This window comes from Nansenia antarctica (genome assembly GCF_963989245.1).
Source record: "Nansenia antarctica genome assembly, chromosome: 3".
Taxonomy (NCBI): Eukaryota; Metazoa; Chordata; class Actinopteri; order Argentiniformes; family Microstomatidae; genus Nansenia; species Nansenia antarctica.
In genome coordinates, this window is record NC_137688.1 from 26,706,614 (window position 1) to 26,731,569 (window position 24,956).

General features: G+C 45.8%; 2 protein-coding genes across 2 annotated transcripts in view; one reads left to right on the forward strand and one right to left on the reverse strand.

Annotated features, from left to right (window-relative positions):
- Positions 1-6,409: 6,409 nt before the first annotated feature.
- On the forward strand, positions 6,410-19,695 carry gabrp (gamma-aminobutyric acid type A receptor subunit pi; the record flags this gene model as incomplete). Its single annotated transcript, XM_080525780.1, has 8 exons — positions 6,410-6,491; positions 10,065-10,132; positions 10,530-10,747; positions 11,422-11,504; positions 12,313-12,455; positions 12,805-12,952; positions 17,692-17,885; positions 19,375-19,695. The coding sequence occupies exons 1-8, from the start codon at positions 6,452-6,454 to the stop codon at positions 19,693-19,695; spliced, it is 1,215 nt and encodes a 404-aa protein (XP_080381906.1). The 5' UTR covers positions 6,410-6,451.
- A 1,763-nt stretch (positions 19,696-21,458) lies between these two features.
- Positions 21,459-24,956, reverse strand: part of LOC308153944 (actin filament-associated protein 1-like 1) — a gene marked incomplete at both ends in the record, with an annotated part of 17,003 nt that continues 13,505 nt past the window's right edge. Inside the window, 4 exons of the mRNA XM_080527127.1 lie at positions 21,459-21,485; positions 22,323-22,387; positions 23,545-23,715; positions 24,273-24,440. Coding sequence (XP_080383253.1) covers positions 21,459-21,485; positions 22,323-22,387; positions 23,545-23,715; positions 24,273-24,440 — 431 coding nt within the window. The remainder of the gene's footprint in view (positions 21,486-22,322; positions 22,388-23,544; positions 23,716-24,272; positions 24,441-24,956) is intronic.

The following is a 24,956-nucleotide window of genomic DNA, read 5'->3' on the forward strand; positions in this document are numbered from 1 at the left end:
GGACAGGTTCCACTCGGAACAGGCCTCGCCAGGGTCGACCAAAGAAGTTGAGCCCACGTGCTCAGCGTCATATCCAGAGGTTGGTTTCCAAAAATAGACGTGCGAGTGCTTCCAGCATTGTTGCAGAGGTTGCAGAAGTGGGATGTCAGCCTGTCAGTGCCCAGACCATACGCCGCACACTGCATCAAATCTGTTTGTATGGCCGTCGCCCCAGACAGAAGCCTCTTCTGAAACCGATGCATAACAAAGCCCGCAAACAGTTTGCTGAAGACAATGAATCCAAGAACATGAGTTACTGGAACCATGTCCTGTGATCTGATGAGACCAAAATAAACCTGTTTGGGTCAGATGGTGTCCGGCGTGTGTGGCGGCACCCTGGTGAGGAGTACCAAGACAAATGTGTTTTGCCTACAGTCAAGCATGGTGGTGGCAGCATCATGGTCTGGGGCTGCATGAGTGCTGCCGGCACTAGGGAGCTGCATTTCATTGAGGGACACATGAATTCCAATATATACTGTGACATCCTGCAGCAGAGCATGATCCCCTCTCTTCGGAAACTGGGCCGTAGGGCAGTTTTCAAACATGATAATGACCCTAAACACACCTCCAAGATGACAACGGCCTTGCTGAAGAAGCTGAAGGTTAAGGTGATGGAATGGCCAAGTATGTCTCCAGACCTAAACCCAATTGAGCACATTTTTAAATTTTATTTAACCTTTATTTAACCAGGCAAACATGTAAGAACAAATTCTTATTTGCAAATGCAGCCTGACCAAAAAGCAATGGCTCTTTGGGGGGGGGATGGGAAGCTAGAAATAAAACAAGGTTAAGTAATACAATAAACAATAAAACAATAAAACACTGGCAAATACAGATGCATTAAAATACTAACAGTCAGAGAGAGGGGAGAGAGACGGAGGAGGTAGGGGTGGTAGGAAGAGCGGAGGTGAGGGATAGCGGGGGTAGTGGAGCAGGGGTACTTAAAATGAGGCAGTGATGGGTTATGGGATGGGTGAGAGACGGTGATCAACAGGTGCATTGATCGACTATGGTTCGCTGCAGGATTTGTTTGAAAGCAGTGAGTGAGGTGAGGGCGGTGAGTTTGAGGGTGTTTTGTAAGGTCTTCCAGTCGTGTGCTGCAGCGAACCGGAAAGCGCTGCGCCCGACTACGGTACGGGCTTTGGGGATGGTGAGTCGGACAAGATTACTGGATCTTAGAACGATGACGGGGCGGTGAGAGAGGTGCAGAAGGGATGAGAGGTACAAAGGTGTTTTGCAAAGTATGGATTTGTAGATAATATGAAGCCAGTGACAGAGCCGTCTGCTGTGAAGAGATGTCCAGTCTACAAGGGTGTACAGAACACAGTGGTGAGTTGTGAAAGGCGCACTAGTGGCAAAACGAATGGCGGAGTGATGGAGTGTGTCGAGTTTCCTGAGGGCAGACTGAGATGCCATCCTATAGATGGTATCGCCATAGTCAAATATGGGCAGGATGGTCATCTTGACAAGGGTATGTTTGGCTGCACGGGTGAAGGAGGCCTTGTTCCGGTATAAAAAGCTTAGGCGAGCTTTGACTTTTGTCTGCAGGTGCTTTATGTGGGTGGTGAAGGAAAGGGATGAGTCCAGCCAAAGGCCAAGGTATTTGTAACAAGAGACAAACTCCAGCTCGGAACCGTCAACACAGAAGATCTTAGGGGGGCTTCTGACACGAGGTCTCCGGTCGAAAAGAATGCACTTTGTTTTTTTGGTGTTGAGGAGAAGATGGAGGCGATGAAAAGACTGCTCAATAGAGGTGAGGCTGAGTTGTAGAGTGAAAGCCGCAGAGTGGAGTGAAGGGCCTGCACAATACAAGATGGTGTCGTCAACATAAAGATGGATCTGGGATTTGCCAGCATCTTTTGCTACATCATTGATGTAGATTGAGAACAACGTTGGTCCCAAGGTGGAGCCTTGAGGCACCCCTTTAGAGATGGTGAGATGGTCTGACAAGATATTTTCAGTCTTCACTTGCTGAACTCGGTCAGTTAGATAGCTGGCAAACCAGTTGCAAGAGTTTGTCGAGAGACCAATGTTGGAGGCAGCGATGCAGACCTGCTTGGAGTCCAAGGAAGTGAGAATGTGATCCATAACTTTCAAGGTAGCTGTGATGCACCCGTGGCCAGGCCGGAACCCAGACTGCATGTTAGACAGGATGTTGTTTGAGGCCATGAAGTGGTTGAGCTGTTTGAGAGCCAGCTTCTCCAGGACCTTGGCCAGGCACGGCAAGATGGAGATGGGCCTGTAGCAGTTGGGGTCGGAGCTAGAGCCACCTTTAAAGAGGGGAAAGACCAGCGCGGATTTCCAGTCTGGAGGAAAGACAGACAGCTCAAAAGACATGTTGAATAGCCGTGTGATGGGAGCGGAAATGACAGGTGCAGCAGCTTTCAAAAACATGGGTTCGAGTCCATCAAGGCCAGCAGACTTGTTTGAGTCTAGCTTGGTTAGCTCCTCTAAAAGGAGACCTGTCTTGACCTCCTCTGAGGTCAAGACAGGTTTAAAGGAGAAAGCGTCACAGCTGGAAGGAGGAGGAGAATGTGATGAAGCAGCAATGGGGGGAGTAGCTGAGAATACATACATGTGGGGCATCCTCAAGAGGAAGGTGGAGGAGTGCAAGGTGTCCAACATCCGTGGGCTCCGTGATGTCGTCATGGAGGAGTGGAAGAAGATTCCAGAAGCAACCTGTGCAGCTCTGGTGAATTCCATGCCCAGGAGGGTTAAAGCAGTGCTAGATAACAATGGTGGTCACACAAAATATTGACACTTTGGGCACAATTTAGACATGTTCACTATGGGGTGTACTCACTTTTGTTGCCAGCTGTTTAGACATTAACAGCTGTGTACTGAGTAATTTTCAATGGACAATAAATCTATACTGTTATTCAAGCAGCACACTGACTACTTTAAGTTATATCAAAGTTTCATTAAGATAGTGCTATCCCCTGAAAGGATATGACAGAATATTTGCAAAAATCTAAAGGGTGTACTCACTTTTGAGATATACTGTATATATATATATATATATATATATATATATATATATATATATATATATATATATATATATATATACATCTCTGTTTATTAATTCCTTTATTCTAGTCGTACATGACATTCTTTTTGGTTAGTTTTTTATCTTCACACTTGCTTTGGCAATGTCAACGTATGTTTCACATGCAAATAAAGCCCCTTTAAATTGAAAACTGAAATTGAATTGAGAGAGAGAGGGAGATGGAGAGAGAGAGGTGTGTGTGAGAGAGAGAGAGAGAGAGAGAGAGAGAGATAGGGAGAGAGACTGTGCAGACACATTCTCCTACACATTGTAACTGACAGTGATTTATGGGTGGCTGGGAAAAAGAGTGGGATTAATCCATCTGCATACTAGACTGTGAGGGAGACCTGACACCTGACACACTGAGACAACACCCCGGAGGAGAGGAACAACTGGATCCACCCAGGAGGAGAGGAACAACTGGATCCACCCCGGAGGAGAGGAACAACTGGATACATGGAGTGAAGAAACGCTCTGAGGCTGAGAGGGAAAGACACAAACAAACACGTGTGGAAAACAAAAAAGAAAAGGCAGGTATGAGAAAAGGGGTGGAGAGAGAGAGAGAGAGAGAGAAAGCGAGAGAGAGAGAGAGAGTAGAGCCGTGAGACAGTGTCTTCATCCCCCATTCAGCACTGAGGAACGGAGGGAGAGACGGAGAGGTGGGAGAGTGAACGACAGATGGAGAGAGGAGTGAAAGAGAGCTAAAGAGGGAGAGAGAGAGAGAGTGTACCGCGTGTAACGAGCAGTGCCAAGTCCCTTCTGGAGCACGGGAGTGGACTCCACAGGTGACAGTGTCACTCAGTGACTGGGGGGGGGTTGAGGGAGAGCGAGCTGAGGGATGGATGGAGTGATGAGGGGATGAATGGATGGAGGGATGCAGGTGGACGTCTGAGGTGCAGACAGAGGAATGAACGAGTGGCGGTATGGATGGATGGATGAAACACAAGAGCAGACAGCAGAGGACAGGACAGGACCTGATGTGTTCTAGTATGAATGTCTGTCTTTAAATGTGTGCGGTTATGAATGTTAGACGTCCTCCATGTTTATTTTGTTTGTTTATTTTGTTGTCCTTACCGCCGTCTTGCTGTGTTACCATATTCCATCATGTTTATCTCTCTGTTTTTAGAGTCCGCGCCCAGGGCGCCCTAAACCGGTATAGTTTGGTGCCTGTTTAAATAAATTGACTATGACTATGACAATAAAAGACAATGGGGGGGGGGGGGCTGGGGGGGTAAGTGGGTTATTGAGTAATGATTGAATAGTTTGCTAGTTGTCTGGTTGTTTGGCAGGCTCGTTCTGATGAGCATTTTGGTTTAATTACTATTCTGTTTATGACTTATATTGTTGGTTCTCTTTTATTCACTCGTTGCTACTGTAAATGAGGGCAACCTCAGTAACTTACGAGTTTAAATAAATGTTTGAATTGAATGAATGTAGAGCCATGATAGATGTACTGTGGCAGTTCCTCTACTGTGTTAATGATGACGGGTTTCCATGCAGAGTTGAGTTGTGCGTCACTAACTGTATATCTTCTCTTTCTCTGGTTCTCTGGGTTGAAATGGTGTTCAAGGCTTTCCTGTTCTTTCTTTCTTTCTTTCTTTCTTCCTTCCTTCTCCTCTTTCCTTCCAGTTCAGTAATTAGGAAATTAATGAATACCATGACAAGCATGAGGCTATCGGTGCTGACATTATCAGTTTGAATAATACATTGCCTCCTGGGGGCTGATTGGTTTAATGTCTGGACGGTTCATGCAATGCTAATGGAAGGCTCACGTCACTACTTTCAGTTGATTGGGGTATCGTGACTTGTTAACCCGCACCCAAAGAGAATATGGGTGAACACTATTAATGATGCTGTGTGGGGAGACAGGCAGCGTGGGGGGGGGGGGGGGGGGGGAGGGAGATGTGGAGGGCAATAACAGGGAATATGGGGAAATTAGATATAGGGAGAGAGGAGAAGATCGATGGAATAAGGGCAGGAGGGAGGAGTGTACATGAGAGAACACTATAATGAGCCAGATAAATCAACAGGGTGGTATACCTACTGACAGACTGCTTCTGACAGAGGGAGAGAGAGAGAGAGAGGGAGAGAGAGAGAGAGAGGGAGAGAGAGGGAGAGAGAGAGAGAGAGGGGGAGAGGGAGAGAGAGGGAGAGGGAGAGGGAGAGAGAGATAGGGAGAAAGCACAAGTGTGTGTGTGTGTGTGTGTGTGTGGGTGTGGGTGTGTGTGTGGGTGTGTGTGTGTGTGGGGGGGGGGGAGGTGTGGGTGTGTGTGTACAAACCTAATGAGATATTTTTGTGAAGGAAGGAAGTAATGATCAACAACGATTGTGGTAATTTAGAAGACTGTAAGACTGACATATCACACTAGAGAGAGAGAGAGAGAGAGAGAGAGAGAGAGAGAGAGAGAAAGCACAAGTGTGTGTGTGTGTGTGTGTGTGTGTGTGTGTGTGTGTGTGTGTGTGTGTGTACAGTGTGTGTGTACAAACCTAATGAGATATTTATGCGAAGAATGGAAGCAAAGATAAAAAAAAAGAAAAAAAGTTGTGGTAATTTAGAAGACGGTGACACTGACGTATCACACTAATATAGAGTTTCTACTAATGTAAAGCCGGGTTATTGCGATGAAAATTGGTTGGGTTCTAGTGTTAGAGTTGTGTTGGTGCTGCCATCTTGTGGTGAAATAAGTGTATTGTGAGCAAAAGTCTTTACCACTGTGGTACTCACTCATGGTCCTTGGTGGCTGCTGCAGTGTGTGTGTGTGTGTGTGTGTGTGTGTGTGTGTGTGTGTGTGTGTGTCTAACCCAGTTTTGAACCCAGTGCATTGACTTCCTCCCACATATTCTCTCTCACAGCTGCTGACGTCAGCTGACCGCGTCCAGGTCGTTCGTGATGCCTCTCCAACCGCTGACCCTCCTGACCCTCTGCCTGACCGCCACACAAAGGTGAGAGGTCAAGAACCAGGGGGCCGTATTTGTGTCCAAAGATACAGATATCGATTACACAATCAATAGATGGCAAACTCATGGACATAATAAGTCAAATGATATGGCCAGGACTCTCAAATATAGAAAAATCTATAATAACGCAGGCACATCAGCAGCCACTGTGGACACATTTCAGCATCAAGCCTTACTCAGAGGAGAGTTTACAAACACGAGAGCCAGGTTAATGGGATAATGTTCTCATCTCATCTCATCGCATCTTCATTCATTCCCTCATCTCCATCACTCCTACCATCTGTCCATCCCTCCATCCCTTTCATCTCTCCGTCTCTCTCTCCCTCCTTCAGTGGATGTGCGCTCCATGGCCATAATTGGGGGGATTGGAATGACTCCCAGCTGCTGCCCACCATCCAGAAGCTGATGAAGGGATACAACCGCTACCTGAGACCCAACTTCAATGGTGAGGAGGGGGGGTTATACATACTGCTGGTGAAAAGTGCAACCAGTAGCCAAAGTCATTTTTCAGTTTTTTACATGTGCTTGAACTACAGATTGTAAGCTTTCAAATGATGTGTCATACATTGAAATCGGAGAGAAATTTGACATGACAGGCGTATTTGAATGTTGGTACTGAATGGGAGAAAAGTGACTAAACGCAGCCACAGCTATGAACGCTGCTAACAGCTAGCGGCTAACAAAGCACATCACTACGAAGGTCTAAACTGTATTTTAATAACATCACAACACGCTGAGAGAACATGGACATGCTAAAAACACATAACTACACATAATTAGATGAACACACAGTCCTTGCTTTTGAACGTCCAAAAACGAAACGTTTACAAGTCATTATCACTTACCGGTAGCCTCCGGCAAACGAGAACAGTGAATCCAATCCACAAATAATAAGTATGTAGTGAATCGTTAAACTGTTGGTATTATGTCGAGTGGGTACTTTAAAACTTCAAGTTGGTGTTATGATAAAAAAGGAAAACTAGATATTGTTGACACAATAAGTTTCACTTTCACTTTATGAACCCTTCGAGTGAGCGTGTGGTCTGCAAGTTCACCAGTCGCAGTCACCTACTATAGGCTTGCAGCCTACTGGGAGCATCAGTGCATCTAGCCACCATGGGACTTTATAGATGTCTTGATTGAATGACTGACTAGGTTCACCAGAACCCCCCCCCCAACATAGGGGTAGTGGTGGCCTAGTGGATAGATAGTGAGTTGGGCTGGTGATCAAGAGAAGGTCATGAGTTCAAGTTCCACCTGGGGAACACCACCACTAGTGTACCCTTGAGTAAGGCACTTATCTCTAAATTACTTATTAGACTATCCCTGTAATGCCTAATTGTAAGTCGCTTTGGATAAAAGTGTCTGGTTGAAATGTAAAAAATGTCTGCTCGGCCAGTGCTAAGAGTTCAAATAATTCCATAAATATGGACACCCCTTTGGTTTTCAAGTCACATAGAGGCCTTGGGCTGTTGCACATCGGGGAATGTGGCTGCTTTGGTCCTCATATCGGGATCCGATGTAATGATCTGACTTTTCTTTCGAAAAATGTGAACACATTTCCACAGCGTTGAAAATCAATGACACATCGCAAGTCAACTAACACAGCTTGTTTTGAGAGCCTGCTAAGAATGTAAAGTAGCGTTATAGTTAACAAGGTAGCAGTGGGGGGATTACTTACCGAATCCATTGTGTTCCAGTATGTTGGCTTGACTAGCGAGTTTGTGTTGTGATTCTAAACAACGTTGAAACGTAGTTCTGTGTTTCAAAAGAAAAGTCAGACCATTTTGATTGGTTGCCGATATGAGCACCAAAGCATTAGAACGGGTCACATATGGACCTTCTTGATATGTAAAATGGACTAAAAAAAATATATATATATATATATATATATATATATATATATATGTTACGGTACATGTGGGAAAAACTAGAATCCCTGGTATTCCACAGAAAGCTTTTAAGCAGCATTTTTCACGCTTTCGGTTTGAGAGAAACAGTTGTTTGGCAGTCGTCTGTGCTTCCGTTGCCAAGCCTCCAGTTGGCTCAAACACTAGTGAAGCTTAGTGATGCTTAGTGATGCCCTGCTTAAAATTGACATCAAAAAAACATTTGGGCTGGTCTGCTTGATCCAGGCATATAGCAGCCTTCCACTCTCCTGATTGTGGAGTCATGGACATAGAATTCTAATCTGATTATTGTTTAGGTTCTATCCCCATGGTTTGGAAGGCAGTCCATCATCCAATATCAAATATAATAATAATAATAATAATAATAATAATAATAATAATAATAATAATAATAATAATAATATTAGGGTTAGGGTTTTAGGGGAGATGGTTAGGGGAGATGGTTAGGGGTAGGGAAGGTTGTATGCATGGGAGAACAGGTAGGACTTGTGGAGAGTGAGGGTGAGTCTCTGAGTGGTTGAGGGAGAGAGTTCCAGAGGCGGGGTGCAGCCTCTAATAATAATAATAATAATAATAATAATAATAATAATAATAATAATAATAATAGGGTTAGTGTTTTCCGGGGTTCAAAGACGCTGACAATATGGGAAAAACAGAAAACACAGAAACAACAAGCAACAGATAATTTGAGCACATAGAACACAGAGTTAACGAACAGGTACAGGGAACAATTAACACAGCAATGTCCAGGGAGGGAGGGGGGTGGCAGGGTTAGGGGAGATGGTTAGGGGTAGGGAAGGTTGTATGCATGGGAGAACAGGTAGGCCTTGAGGTGGGATTTAAAAGTGGAGAGTGAGGGTGAGTCTCTGAGTGGTTGAGGGAGAGAGTTCCAGAGGCGGGGTGCAGCTCGTGAAAAAGCACAGTCTCCGAAGCCTTTGAGCTTCGAATATATCTTGCCATCCAAACTATTAGAGTCCCTGGTCAACTCTCAGCTAACAACTTTTTTTTAGGATTTTTCTCTATTCTATTCTAAATGTGCACCAATCTGGATTTACACCTGGACATAGCACAGTCTCGGCTGCTATGCTTGTATAAGATGATGTGTGAAATTGTCTATTGAAAAATGGCCTTATTTATAGACTATACATTTATAGCAAATGTTGATACGGTTGACTATTCATTCTGAGGTCTGAAATCCAAAATCTTTGCACTTCTGTCTGATAATGCACCACTACTCTCAGAAAGTTTTTTGCAATTACAAATGCTTTGGGATTCACATGTTTATTTATTATGTTTGCATTGGAGCAAGTAAAAAAAGCGAGAAAAAAAGGCTAATCTGATATCATTCCATGCAGAAACCCCAAAATGGACTGGACAAAATTATTGGCACCTTTTCAAAGGTGATAATTGTATTTCAAGCATGTAATGCTCCTTGTATTTAAACTCATCTGTGGCAAGTTACAGGTGCTGGCGATATAGAAACCACACTTGCAACCAGTTCTAATGATGTGGATAGAAGAGAAACATGTATGAAAGATTGCAACGAAGGATTGTTCAAATGGTGGATAAAAAAACCTACATCAACTTTCAAACAAATTCAAGCTGACCTGCAGACACAGGGTACAACAGTGTCAGTTTGCACTCTGAATGAAATGGGACGCTATGGTAGGAGACCCAGGAGGACCCCACTGCTGACACAGAGACATAAAAAAGCCAGACTGAAGTTTGCCAAAACTTCCCTGGGGAAGCCAAAATCATTCTGGGGGAACGTCCTGTGGACAGATGAGATATTCATGCATATTGAATGTGTTTTATTTTTATTCTGGACTGGGTGCACCTGCAGAAGAGGGCTTCGTCTCTAGTGTGTTTCCCCTGTGTAAAGAATGGTTCAATAAAATAGATATAGTACTGCATATCATGCCAACAGCATCTCTCTCTCTGTCTCTCTCTCTCTCTCTTGCTTTCTCTCTCTCTCTCTCTCCTTCCTCTGTCTCTCTCTCTCCCCCTCTCCCTCTCTCTCTCTGTCTCTCTCTCTCTCTCTCTCTCTCTCTCTCTCTCTCTCTCTCTCTCTCTCTCTCTCTCTCTCTCTCTCCTCCTCCCCCCTCCAGAGGGTCCTGTTGAGATTGGGATGAGCCTGGATATCGCCAGCATTGATGCCATCTCAGAAATCAATATGGTAATTCATTATTTTGTCTGTACGAGTATATATTTGGAGTGTGTGCATATGTATGGATGTCCGTCAGTGCGGCAGTCTTCTCAATTACCATAACCCTTTATTGATCCCTGGTTCTTTTCTTCACATAGACATCTCATTAGGGTTTAGACACACACACACACACACACACACACACACACACACACGCAGGCAGGCAGGCAGGCACGCATGCACACATGCACGCGCGCGCACACACACACACACACACACACACACACACACACACACACACACACTCACACCTACACACACACATACACACATACTCACACACACACACACACACACACACACACACACACACTGTGTCTGTCTGTCTGTCTTCCACCCATGTGTTCACACCGTTGTTAATCCCCAGGATTACACGGCCACTATCTTCCTGCGGCAGCGCTGGCGGGACTCCCGCCTGGTGTTCCCGGGGAACGAGAGTGTGAGCTTAGACGGCCGGCTCGCCTCCCTCCTCTGGATCCCCGACACCTTCATCCCCGACTCCAAACGCTCCTTCCTGCACGACGTCACCGTGGAAAACCGGCTCATACGGATCTTCAGCAACGGAACGGTTCTCTACGCGCTACGGTACTTAACATTTACCATTTTGTTATCGCCTCGATGAATAAACGTCTTGTATGTAGAAAACGACGGCCAAGAAGTTTGAGCGTTACACAAACATGTGAAGACCTAAAGTGTAGACAGTATATAAGTGTCACAGTATGTAAAATAGAGTAGCCCAGGACTGGCAGAGGTAGACACCGGAGGACAGGCTCATTGTAATGCAAGGAGTGGAAACAGGGATCCGATGTCTACCTCCGCCAGCCTCCCCTGGAGTAGCCACACCAATGTAGCCACCCTCAAGACCACTAGGACCAAGCTCCGGACCTGGGGTGATAGGGCCTTTTCAGCCACAGCCCCCCGTCCCAACCACATCAGACAGGCCAACACCCTGTCAACATTTAAACAGGCCCTCAAAACCTCACCTCTTCAAGCTCGCCTTCACCAGTTAACCATCTCCCCCTCCCCTTCCCCTTCCCATGTGTCCCCAGCACTATTAGGCCCCCATACTTTCTTTTTATTATTACTACTCTATATTTTCAGTTTGTAAAGTGTCTTTGAGTGTCTAGAAAAGCTCTATATAAGTCTAATGTATTATTATTATCATTATTATTATTATTATTATTATTATTATTATTATTATTATTATTATTATTATTATTATTATTATTATTATATATGTCACCGCTTGTCTCTAACAGCATCACAGCCACCATAGCGTGCAACATGGACCTGACCAAGTACCCCATGGACAGGCAGGTGTGCACCCTGCAGCTGGAGAGCTGTGAGTACCTGAACCCTCCAACCTACCTAACCCGAACCCTCCAACACTGACCTGTCAGGCTGGCTGAACCCCCATCCTCACAACCCCCATCCTCATAACCCCCATCCTCACAACCCCCATCCTCATAACCTCCATCCTCACAACCCCCATCCTCATAACCTCCATCCTCACAACCCCCATCCTCACAACCCCCATCCTCACAACCCCCATCCTCATAACCCCCATCCTCACAACCCCGACCTGTCAGCCTGGCTGAACCCCCATCCTCACAACCCCCATCCTCACAACCCCCATCCTCACAACCCCCATCCTCATAACCTCCATCCTCATAACCCCCATCCTCATAACCTCCATCCTCACAACCCCCATCCTCATAACCCCCATCCTCACAACCCCCATCCTCATAACCCCCATCCTCACAACCCCCATCCTCATAACCCCCATCCTCACAACCCCCATCCTCACAACCCCCATCCTCATAACCTCCATCCTCACAACCCCCATCCTCACAACCCCCATCCTCATAACCTCCATCCTCACAACCCCCATCCTCATAACCCCCATCCTCATAACCTCCATCCTCATAACCCCCATCCTCATAACCCCCATCCTCACAACCCCCATCCTCACAACCCCCATCCTCACAACCCCCATCCTCATAACCCCCATCCTCATAACCATGTCCATTTCCTGAGACAGTGCAAAGTACAAACGTCTATTTCTTTCTAAACTGTGTGTGTGTGTGCGTGTGCGTGTGCGTGTGTGTGCGCGTGTGTGCGCGTGTGTGCGCGTGTGTGTGTGTCTTCAGGGGGCTATAACCTGCAGGATGTAGTGTTCTACTGGACCAGAGGGAACGACTCTGTTAAAGGGCTGGACACCCTCCGGCTGGCCCAGTACAGCGTAGAGAGCTACTACACGTCTGTATCCGAGGCTGTGTATGAGACTGGTACTGTATGCCCGCCTGCTGGTCTTTAATGTCAGATCATATCATAATAATATCATTAATGTCAGATCATATCATGCAGAGGAACGGTTGTTTTGTCCATGTGACCCCTTTTAAAAAGAGTGAAAATCAGCTTCTGTTATCACAATCTTTATTGCAATCAGATAATGGTATAATCTTAAATCCCTGTGTGTGTGTGTGTGTGTGTGTGTGTCTGTGTGTGTGTGTGTGTGTGTGTGTGTGCGTGTATGCGTGTGCATGTGCGTGTGTGTGTGTGCATCTGTGTTTGTGTGTGTGTGTGTGCGTGTGCGTGTGCGTGTGTGTGTGTGTGTGTGTGTGTGTGTGTTTGCAGGGCAGTACCCCAAGCTGGTGTTACATTTCGCTCTGCGTAGGAACGTGTTGTTCTTCATCCTGGAGACCTACGTGCCCTCCACCCTGCTGGTGGTGCTGTCCTGGGTCTCCTTCTGGATCAGCCAGTCCTCCGTCCCGGCTCGGACCTGCATCGGTCAGTCCCACTCTCACACTCTCACCCCTGCAAAGAGCCAGCGTCGACCCTGAACCCAGTCCATCATTAACACTAGAACAGCCGTGCCTTTTTGACCTACTAAAAGAGCCGCACTCTTTACAATGCTCAAGCTGCTATTTACACACAACGACCACTAATTGGCCGCTCGTAAAATTAGCCTGGTTCCTACACCGAAAAGCATCAAAATAGCTTTATACAGATATTATTTAAGCCATGCCCAACAAGTTCCAACTGTTTCCGTTGCATTTTAACAGCAGAGTCTTAAGCAATGAAATATTATTATTATTCTGTTTACATTGGCAAGACAATGTCTTCATGTTACATCAGGAGCACACACTTCACAGACTTCCTGATGGTGCATAGCTGGGCCATACAAGTACAACTGTTTAATGATCTGGTAGTTCATTCACATCCTCTGTTTCATGCCCAGCTGGGAGGTGCATTGCTGGACAAGGAGGCCTTGCCTTGGCCTGGTCTATCTGGTCCAACCAGGGCTTTAATTTGTATCATCGAGGTCCAGCTAACCCTTTTCTAGACATAGCTGAGTCAATCAATTTAATTTTGTAATGAAATAATTTATTAATTTTGCAATATCTTTTCAATGCTTAAATATGTTGTATTGGTGAAGTCGGTTTAAAAAGTCTGGATCTCCTTTTTATGTCTTGGAACTCAAGATGGGATGTGGCCAGATTTCTGTGCAGCCTCCTCAGCCCACTGGGCCTCCAGCACAGCGACATGTAGCATGTTGTGGATGGATGAGATGGGACTCTCACCTGGAGGGAGGGAGAGTAAATATCAGTAACAGTAACTGTAACAGCTAATGGGGATCCATAGAAACAAACAAATAGACTCACATATCATCTGCTTCTGGTCCTCATGGGCAGTGGCAGCCAGAATGGAGGCAGGGAGAGGCTCCTGGTCCTGGACATGGACAGCAGGCTGCTGGGCCTGTGGAATGGCAGCCATGAAGAAACCAGGTGGGGGAGCAACCTGGTAGAGGTTGATGTCTGGGTTGGGAACGGTGCAGACGCTGGCCATCCTCTGCATGTAAAGGTTGGTTGTGTGAGCCTGGCGCTCCTCCTTGCGCTGGGCCAGGGCCACGTTCTGTGCAGCCTCCCCAGCCCACTGGGCCTCCAGCACAGCGACATCTAGCATGTTGTGGATGGATGAGATGGGACGCTCACCTGGAGGGAGGGAGAGTAAATATCAGTAACTGTAACAGCTAATGAGGATCCATAGAAACAAACAAATAGACTCAGGACGCTTTCTCAAGGCCTGGGTAGCTGAGAGGGAAGATAATCATAATCAAATATATTTATGGCAAATCTTTGGATAGTGGTCTTGTCTCTATGTGCAGGGTTGCTTCATTAAATATACTGACCTTTGTGCGGAGAGGTGAGAGTCAGCTGGTTGGTCCAACATGGGGCAGCACAGTTCTGGGCCTGTGGAATGGCAGCCATGAAGAATCCAGGTGGGGGAGCAACCTGGTAGAGGTTGATGTCTGGGTTGGGAACGGTGCAGACGCTGGCCATCCTCTGCATGTGCTGGTTGGTTGTGTGAGCCTGGCGCTCCTCCTTGCGCTGGGCCAGGGCCACGTTCTGTACAGCCTCCTCAGCCCACGGGGCCTCCAGCACAGCGACATCTAGCATGTTGTGGATGGATGAGATGGGACTCTCACCTGGATGGAGGGAGAGTAAATATCAGTAACAGTAACTGTAACAGCTAATGGAGATCCATAGAAACAAACAAATAGACTCACATATCATCTGCTTCTGGTCCTCATGGGCAGTGGCAGCCAGAATGGAGGCAGGGAGAGGCTCCTGGTCCTGGACATGGACAGCAGGCTGCTGGGCCTGTGGAATGGCAGCCATGAAGAAACCAGGTGGGGGAGCAACCTGGTAGAGGTTGATGTCTGGGTTGGGAAGGGTGCAGACGCTGGCCATCCTCTGCATGTAAAGGTTGGTTGTGTGAGCCTGGCGCTCCTCTTTGCGCTGGGCCAGGGCCACGTTCTGTGCAGCCTCCTCAGCCCACTGGGCCTCCAGCACAGCGACATCTAGCATGTTGTGGATGGATGAGATGGGACTCTCATCTGGAGGGAGGGAGAGTAAATATCAGTAACAGTAACTGTAACAGCTAATGGGGATCCATAGAAACAAACAAATAGACTCACATATCATCTGCTTCTGGTCCTCATGGGCAGTGGCAGCCAGAATGGAGGCAGGGAGAGGCTCCTGGTCCTGGACATGGACAGCAGGCTGCTGGGCCTGTGGAATGGCAGCCATGAAGAATCCAGGTGGGGGAGCAACCTGGTAGAGGTTGATGTCTGGGTTGGGAACTGTGCAGACGCTGGCCATCCTCTGCATGTAAAGGTTGGTTGTGTGAGCCTGGCGCTCCTCTTTGCGCTGGGCCAGGGCCACGTTCTGTGCAGCCTCCTCAGCCCACTGGGCCTCCAGCATAGCGACATCTAGCATGTTGTGGATGGATGAGATGGGACGCTCACCTGGAGGGAGGGAGAGTAAATATCAGTAACTGTAACAGCTAATGAGGATCCATAGAAACAAACAAATAGACTCAGGACGCTTTCTCAAGGCTTGGGTAGCTAAGAGGGAAGATAATCATAATCAAATATATTTATGGCAAATCTTTGGATAGTGGTCTTGTCTCTATGTGCAGGGTTGCTTCATTAAATATACTGACCTTTGTGCGGAGAGGTGAGAGTCAGTTGGTTGGTCCAACATGGGGCAGCACAGTTCTGGGCCTGTGGAATGGCAGCCATGAAGAATCCAGGTGGGGGAGCAACCTGGTAGAGGTTGATGTCTGGGTTGGGAACGGTGCAGACGCTGGCCTCAGAGAACATGTCGTAGAGGTGCTTGCTGTCAAAAGTCTCCAATAAATTCTCGATGAAGATGTTACCGATCCCACTATTCCTCAGAGAAGGGTCACGCTGAGACCACATGATGCGCATAGGTCTTCCATTGACGTCATCAAAGTTCATGGTGTCCAGGGCACGCTCTGCGTCAGCTTGCTGTTGAACGTTGACATAGGCATACCCAAGAGATTGGCGTGTTAGCAAATCCCTGCACACTCTTATAGAGATGATTGGACCAGAAGGGCTGAATTTCTCATGCAGCATTCCCTCAGTGGTGTCCCTGTGGAGATCTCCTACATACAAGGAGGCCATCGATTGAATAGACGCACTAGGATTCATGTCTGCTGACTGTAAGATTGGAAAAAGTTTGGAAAAGTTTGTGAAACAAATAACTGTCTATCTATCTAGCTCTTCACAGAGGACTTGCAGGTAAATGAACAGAATGTGTACTGCAGATGGATTCTAGAACCCCAGCTGCATGTTCTACATTGTTAAGAATTCTAACTTCAGTCATTGTTACATCACAGACCATAGCCAGGGTGTTTTAGAGGCCCTTAAGCATGTCCTTCCCAGAGAGAGAGAGTTGACCATATTACACATAGCTGCAACGTTTGCAGGAAAAGCACTATGCAAATAAAAAGTTATTATTATTATTATTATTATGATTATTATGATTATTATATTCATCACAAGTCATTTCACAGCAATCGGACTGGTTGCATTATGTCTCAAAACCACCAAGGTCATGTCCTCTGTGTGTCTCAATGGGAGCTACAGTCCTGGTCCATCCATGTTGGCAGAGCCTTCTGAAAAATCATTTCATAGAACACTTTGAAAGAAGTTGAAACATTTGAAACAATGTAATTTATTGAACTAATAGATATTCCTTATGGTTTATGGATACCCAAGTATATCAAAGTTAGCGTTGTTTTGGGGCCCAAAATACCATAACTGTCCCATCTCACTGCTGTGTAATACTGCTATAACTACATCTCACTGCTGTGTAATACTGATATACTAGCTTATCCTGATGTGATTTTGATAATGTAAGGATACTGGGTGGTAGAACGCTCATATCTAGGACAAGTCATGAAAGGAGGGTCCTGAAAGTTGTTTGAGTGCAAACATTTTTCTTTACTCACAGGGGTCAAATGACCCTCATGGCTGTTCTTGTTTAAGCTCAGTCACCCATATTCCATTTGCAGGTCAACTGCAAACCAGCTCAACAATATTGTCTCAAATCAATGTTGTATGTCAATATCCAGCAAATGTATGCGATCTATGCTAAATGGCTTGAACAGAGGATACAATCAATATTTTACAAGCAAATCCTATATCCTAACAACTACATTACATGTTTACCATTTTAGCAGACAGCTTTTATCCAAAGCGACTTACATTGCAGTGAGTGCATTCATTTCAGTATACATGGCCCCAGCTGGACTGACAATGACAGATCACAGGGACGATCTCCCTGGAGTAACTTAGGGATACGTGCCCTTAGTGGTGGTGGTGTTCCCAGGTGGGGATTTGAACTCATGACCTTCTGATCACCAGTCCAATTCACTCTCCTACTAGGCCACCACTAACCCACTTACCCAACAATCTACTGGACATCATCCAATCAAATGTCTGATACCATTCCTCATGCCATTCCATGCATCACAACAGCCCATCCTCCCATGTCTACCTCCACCAGCCTCTGACTGTTCGTGAGCTTAGAATGAACCACACAGGCATTAATAAACACCTAATGGATCAGATCATGTAAAAAACTTTTTTTTTTACAAAAATGGAAATAGAACCTTATAATTCTAACGTCACGTGTTGTGGTGGTGACCTCTTCCAGGTGTGACCACCGTCCTGACCATGACCACTCTGATGATGGGCGCCCGCACCTCCCTGCCCAACGCCAACTGCTTCATCAAGGCCATAGACGTGTACCTGGGCATCTGCTTCACCTTCATCTTCGGGGCCCTGCTGGAGTACGCCTGCGCCCACTTCTGCACCATGCAGCACCAAACCATAGGAGACGTACACAGAGTGAGTATATACTGTATATATATATATATATATATATATATATATATATATATATATGTACCATGCAGCACCACACCATAGGAGACGTACACAGAGTGAGTACATATACAAACACAATTAGTCCAAAATGCAGCAGCGAGAGTTTTAACCAAAACAAGCAGAGTATTAGAGACTCTCCACTGGCTTCCTGTTAAGTTCAAAATAGATTTCAAGATCCTTCTGCTTGTTTATTAAGCTCTCACTGGCACAACACCAGAATATCTGAAAGACCTTTTGCTAGCATATCAGCCCAATAGAGCTCTCAGGTCTTCTGACGCTGGTTTTCTCTGTGTACCACATGTACAAAAGAAGAGATATGGTGAGGCTGCATTCTCATTTTATGCACCCAAATTGTGGAATGCACTGCCAGTTTACATTAGGGATGCAACCTCAGCAAATATGTTCAAGTCAAGACTAAAAACCCATCTTTTTAATATTACCTTTAAATTACTAAATAATTAAATTACGATTATATAATTATTGGAGCACTTTGAGCTGCAGGAAAAGCGCTATACAAATAAAAGTTATTATATATATATATATATATATATATATATATATATATATATATATATATATATATATACTGTATATATATATATATATATATATATATATCCCACAATAGGTCCACCAACCCTTCTTGTAGATCTACAATCTAGCAAAAAAGGGTTCTTCGTTGATTGATAAAGGGAACCCTTTGAAGAACCTGTCCAGGCTCCATGTAAGTAAGAACCCTTTTGGGTTCCAAGTAAGAACCCTTTTGGGTCAATTCCAAGTAGAACCTCTTTGTGGACAGGGTTTAACATAGAACCCACCCAAAGGCCTCCAACAATGAACCCAGAGGGTTTCTACATACACAGAACCCCAAAAGGTTATTCAAAGGGAATCTTAGAATATTTTTCTAAGATTGTAAAAAGGATGAGATTGGTGAAGACCCGTCAGAGGGCCAGATGGAGCTCTGGCCATGTTGCTTGTGTTTAGGTTTACATACACTGTATATACATTTACTAGTTCATATGTTTATATGTATATAAAAGTACATAGTTATATGCTAACACCCCCTGTCTATATACCCCCCTGTGAATAGGCCATATAGTGTATATACAGGTACGTAAGTATATACGTTTACATAATAGATACATACTGATAACTTTGAGGTATATCCTCCTATTTATGTCTATTTATGTCTCATTCTTGTTTTTTTATTATCTTAGGACAGTGTTTTGATTGTTAGCACCTAGGGTTTGCATTTCAATTTCGTTGTACCCGTGCAATGAAAATAAAGATCATTCATTCATTACCTGTGGGACCTGTGAGATCTCTGAGAAGTGACGAGAGGAAGGGACTAGGACGGTGTTCATGTCAGACTGGTGATGAGTGTCTGTCGTCATAAGAGTGTGTGAGTGCATGAGAGTGAGTCTACCTGCTTCCCTCTCTCCCCTCTCAGGACCTCCTGAGGGAGTTTAACGATTCTAACGGTAACGGTTCCATCCCCCTCGTCAGCTCCGCCCAGCCCAGTCAGTCATTGGCCATAGGCCCCGTCGAGGAGGAGCCGTCTGACCAATCGGCGGCGAGCGAGTGTATGCCCAAAAAGAGACGTCCAGGAAAGGGGTGTCATATCTCGTCCATCATGGAGGTGTCTCACAGGGCCGTGTCGGTGTTCAGCATCAAGAACCCACATAACATCGACCACCACGCGCGCACGGTCTTCCCTCTCACCTTCCTGGCTGTCAACATCCTCTATTGGCTCTACTACCTGTTCATCTGAGGAGCACTAGGGGCCCACGGCCCCATTCCAACCCTAACCCCAGTCCCCTACCTCCTAGGGACATTTGTATCAAATAGTTTGGATGGAATTTGCTTGCCATGTTTCGCCATATTTGTTACTCCTGTCAGCTAAAAAGTGTTGGGGCTAGGGGTCTGTTTGTAATTGGGCATTTCTCTCTTTCTCACACCCTCTCCATATGGATAGTTACTAGATGGATGTTAAGGAAGGAACATAAATGGCAATATGAATAATGAAGTTCAGCTTTTGGGGTAAGGATTTAAGGTTAGGGATGACAATAGTGTTCATGGTGTGTGAACATTTCTTCCAACATTGACAGAAGAAAGATAGCGCTGTGATTCACTGACCTCTGAGGTCATCATGGGGCTGGCACATTAAAAATGAAGGTTTGATGCAGTAATGGAGTGCTCCACAAGCAGCTATGGTGTAAACCTCTCATTCAATGGCCTTCATGCTTGCATAAAGTTTTTTTTTTTTTTGGCGCATACATTTTTTATTCTGTTTATTTATTTGTCATACTTTACAACTTGACTGTACAGGTATGACTAAATGTATGCTATACTGTTTGTCTTGTGGATTTGAAACATTAAAAAGAGTGACCATGAGTCTGTCTAAAAGTGATTTCTTGTAACTATAAACTTACACTACAAGCCAAGCCTAATAGTAACACATACACAATGGATAATATGAGAGGTGAATTTATTATATTCCCTTAACCATTTCCAAGTAGCAAAAAAACGGTAAAGTGCAAATGTCACAAGTTTTAAGACAGAATGTGTTAAAAATGCTGTATCATGAATGTACTGTATCAACTACTGTACAATACAGTATCTATTGTGCCATCTATTGCTGTGTCATTCTGTTCAGTCTATTTACATATGTTCATTAGCACCGTGTTAGTCCCGATATCGTCTAGAAAAGTAGGTCTCAATATGAACAGAAAAGAAACAACATTGTACAGTACAGTATAAATGATATTATATACACAACAGTAGTCATGGCCTCGATCTGGAAATGGGTGTGAAGGCCAAAGAAATACAGAATGTTAAAGGCACCATGTGTAGATTGTCCTCCAGTCTCTCTATTACATTCTCTCTCTATGAAACACCAAGACCCTCTCTCCCACGTATGTCACTTCAACACAGTAGCTTGCAATGGGCTCTCTCCACAGGCTCAAACCCTCTCTGTACCTGTCCGTTTCCTTCACATCTCTTCGACACTTCTACATCCCTCCATCTCCAATCATTCTCCTTCACACGCACATTACTCCCCCTCACACTGTACTCCCTTAAAGGCATGAACTAACTAATCGAGAAAAAAAAGAAAAGGCTTAAGGATCCACTCCCTCTGTCTCTTGAATTTGAATAGGTATACAGTATATGAACTTAGTCTAAACAAAACATGTGTATAGCCATTGAAGAGACACGTTTTAGCCACTGTAACCAGTGATGAAACCGACAGGGTTTCTGTAGTGCGCTGCGCCCTTTAGTGGTGTCCTGCCCTCATTGCACTGCAATCAAATATTGATCCATCGTCGTCGTTGAGGAATCACTTGGCTCAGAGAAACGTCAAACTCACTGCGTCCAAAGGCAGGAGAGCTGAGTGAATCATTGGGAATGTGTACGTGTGTGTGTGTGTGTGTGTGTGTGTGTGTGTGTGTGCGTCTGCGTGTGGTAGAACAGTCTCTCTCAGTCCCGTGACACACGTTCCATACTCTCCCGTCTCCTCACGGGAACACCAGGCTCCTAGGTGCCTCTCTTTGACTCCCATTCCTGCGTCAGACAGAACGTTGTTTAGTCACAACCCACTTGAAGTTCACATCCCAGTCTTGGCGTTTGCCATGAAATGAATGAGATATTCAGCAGAGTGTGAGTGTCTGTGTGTGTGTGTGTGTGTGTGTGTGTGTGTGTGTGTATATTGTATATATATACATACATTATGTGTGCGTGCGTGTGTGTGTGTGTGTGTGTGTATATACCTACATTATGTGTGTGTGTGTGTGTGTGTGTATATATGTACATTGTGTGTGTGTGTGTGCGTGTGCGTGTGTGTGGGTGCGTGCGTGTGCGTGTGTGTGTGTGTGTGTGTGCATGTGCGTGTGTGTGTTTTGATTGATTGAAAACTTTATTAGAAGATTTGCAGGAGTAGGTACATGAAAGTACATATTACATACAAGGTCAACTAACAGGATACAAACCCAAGAAAGCCACTGGCTTATTTCAATTGGGGTCCTTGATTCTCAATTCATCGTTACATGTAAGACAGACAAAAAAAAACTAGTACTATCTACAAGATAATACAGACAAATAACTAGTACTATCTACAAGATAAACATACTTCCATCATGGGAAGAACAATATAACAAAACATTAGGTATGTACAGCGGGTAGGACAGGTGGGGACATACACCACAAGTGGGGGCGGGGGACAAAACACAAAGTATGTACAGTGGGTAGTTCGGGTCTTTTAATCTGATTTTTGATTTAGAGGTGTGTGTGCGTGTTTGTGTGTGTGTATGTATATATATACATTGTGTGTGTGTGTGTGCGTGTGCATGTGTGTGTGTGTGCGTGTGTGTGTGTGTGCGTGTGTGTGTGTGTGTGTCTTACCTTGGCTTTCTGCATGACAGTCCCTGTAGAGGAGGCGTAGACGGTGGGGAGTCTCTTGCGGCCGTCTGAGGCAGAGTCACTGTACGAGCCCCTGCTGCTGAGGGCCTGGGGGAGGAGGAGGAGGAGGGAGGGGGAGGAGGGTAGAGGAGTAGGCAGGGGGGAGGCGGAGGCAGGGGGGAGGGGGAGGAGGGGAGAGGGGGAGGCAGGGGAGAGGGATGTCAACAACACTCTCCAGGGATGCACTAGCATTCTCTACTGCTACTCTAGTAAAACCCATTCAACATACATTACTGTGAATATGTGTGTGTGTGTGTGTGTATATATACGTACATTATGTGTGTGTGTGTGTGTGTGTGTGTGTATATACGTACATTATGTTTGTGTGTGTGTGTATATATACGTACATTATGTTTGTGTGTGTGTGTGTGTGTGTATGTGTGTATACGTACATTGTGTGTGTGTGTATATGTGTGTGTGTGTATACATACATTGGGTGTGTGTGTGTGTGTATACGTACATTGGGTGTGTGTATATATGTACATTATGTGTGTGTGTGTGTATACGTACATTGGGTGTGTGTGTATGTGTTTGTGTGTGTGTGTGTATGTATACAGTATGTGTGTGTGTGTGTGTGTGTGTATATATACGTACATTATGTGTGTGTGTGTGTGTGTGTGTGTGTGTGTGTGTGTATGTGTATGTGTGTATACGTACATTGGGTGTGTGTGTGTGTCTATGTATGTGTGTGTCTGTACCTTGCAGGGTGTGTGTGTCTCTGTGTGTGTGTGTCTGTACCTTGCTGGGTGTGTGTGTCTCTGTGTGTCTGTACCTTGCTGTGTGTGTGTCTTTGTGTGTCTGTACCTTGCTGTGTGTGTGTGTCTCAGTGTGTGTGTACCTTGCTGGGTGTGTGTGTCTCTGTGTGTCTGTACCTTGCTGGGTGTGTGTGTCTCTGTGTATCTGTACCTTGCTGTGTGTGTGTGTGTGTGTGTGTGTGTGTGTGTGTGTGTGTGTGTACCTTGCTGGGTGTGTGTGTCTCTGTGGGTGTGTGTCTCTACCTTGCTGGGTGTGTGTGTCTCTGTGGGTGTGTGTCTTTACCTTGCTGGGTGTGTGTGTCTCTGTGGGTGTGTACCTTGCTGGGTGTGTGTGTCTCTGTGTGTGTCTCTACCTTGCTGGGTGTGTGTGTCTCTGTGGGTGTGTGTCTCTGTGGGTGTGTGTACCTTGCAGGGTGGGTGTGTCTCTGTGGGGGCTCCCAGCGCCCCTCCAGCCAGGGACTTGGTCAGGTTCTCTTTGACCCGGGTCAGCCGCAGCTCCAGGTCCACCCTCTCCAACTCCCTCCCCCGACACGCCTCCTCCAGCTGGGACACACGCTCACACAGGGAGGGCCTCTGCTTCTCTGCTCCACACACACACACACACACACACACACACGAACAGGCGACACTCGTCACACAAGACTCTATAGTGACCTCTCTTGATCTACCAATAGATGGCGATAGAACATTAGGTGGGCCAGCCTATGGATCCCTATTCAAAAGTCAATAAAGTAATGAACCTTAAACTACTACAGAGTCTCTATCTGGTACGTGTTCATAGTGATAGGAGTGTGTTCTGTTCTCTAACCTGTAGTGATAGGAGTGTGTTCTGCTGTCTAACCTGTAGTGATAGGAGTGTGTTCTGCTCTCTAACCTGTAGTGATAGGAGTGTGTTCTGTTCTCTAACCTGTAGTGATAGGAGTGTGTTCCTCTCTCTAACCTGTAGTGATAGGAGTGTGTTCCTCTCTCTAACCTGTAGTGATAGGAGTGTGTTCTGCTGTCTAACCTGTAGTGATAGGAGTGTGTTCTGCTCTCTAACCTGTAGTGATAGGAGTGTGTTCTGCTCTCTAACCTGTAGTGATAGGAGTGTGTTCTGCTGTCTAACCTGTAGTGATAGGAGTGTGTTCCTCTCTCTAACCTGTAGCTGTCTTCAGCTCCTCCTTGGCCTCTCTCTTCCCCCGCCTCAGGGAGAGCAGGGTTCTCCGTATCTCCTCCCTCTCTCTCTCCATCTCCTCCTTCTCTCTCAGGTAGCGCCTCGCGTCCTCCTCCGCTCGCGTTTTCCCATACAGGCCATATGGGTTAGCGTCTGGGGGGGGACGGGGGGACGGGGGTCAGAGAGGGGGTGAGGAGGGTCAGAGGTCAGACATGTAGAGGTTATGGGAAGAAGACGTAACTTCACACCCCTCAATCATCGCTCTCTCCGTATCTCTCTCTCTCTCTCTCTCTCTGTGTCTCTCTCGCTGCCATAGACACGGAGAAAGAGCAGACATGAAGGGAGGCAGAGAGCGAGGGAGAGAGGCCGAGAGGAGAGAGAGAGAGAAGGAGAGAGAAACATAACAAGGTAATATGAAGAAAGAGGGACACACACACACAGAGGGAGAGGTTAAAGGGGGGAGGCAGCGGAGCTAACGTGAGGGTATAATAAATCTCAGGTTCCATCCTCTCCTGTCCTCCGGGCCTCCCCTCTACACACGGCAGAAGGCTTTGAAGTGTCCGACCTGCGGCTCTCACGCTCAGCCTCGAGAACAGACCTGACTGAGATGCTACTGCTGCAATTCACGGCCACAGATATCACATCCCCAACCAGATACCACATACCCAA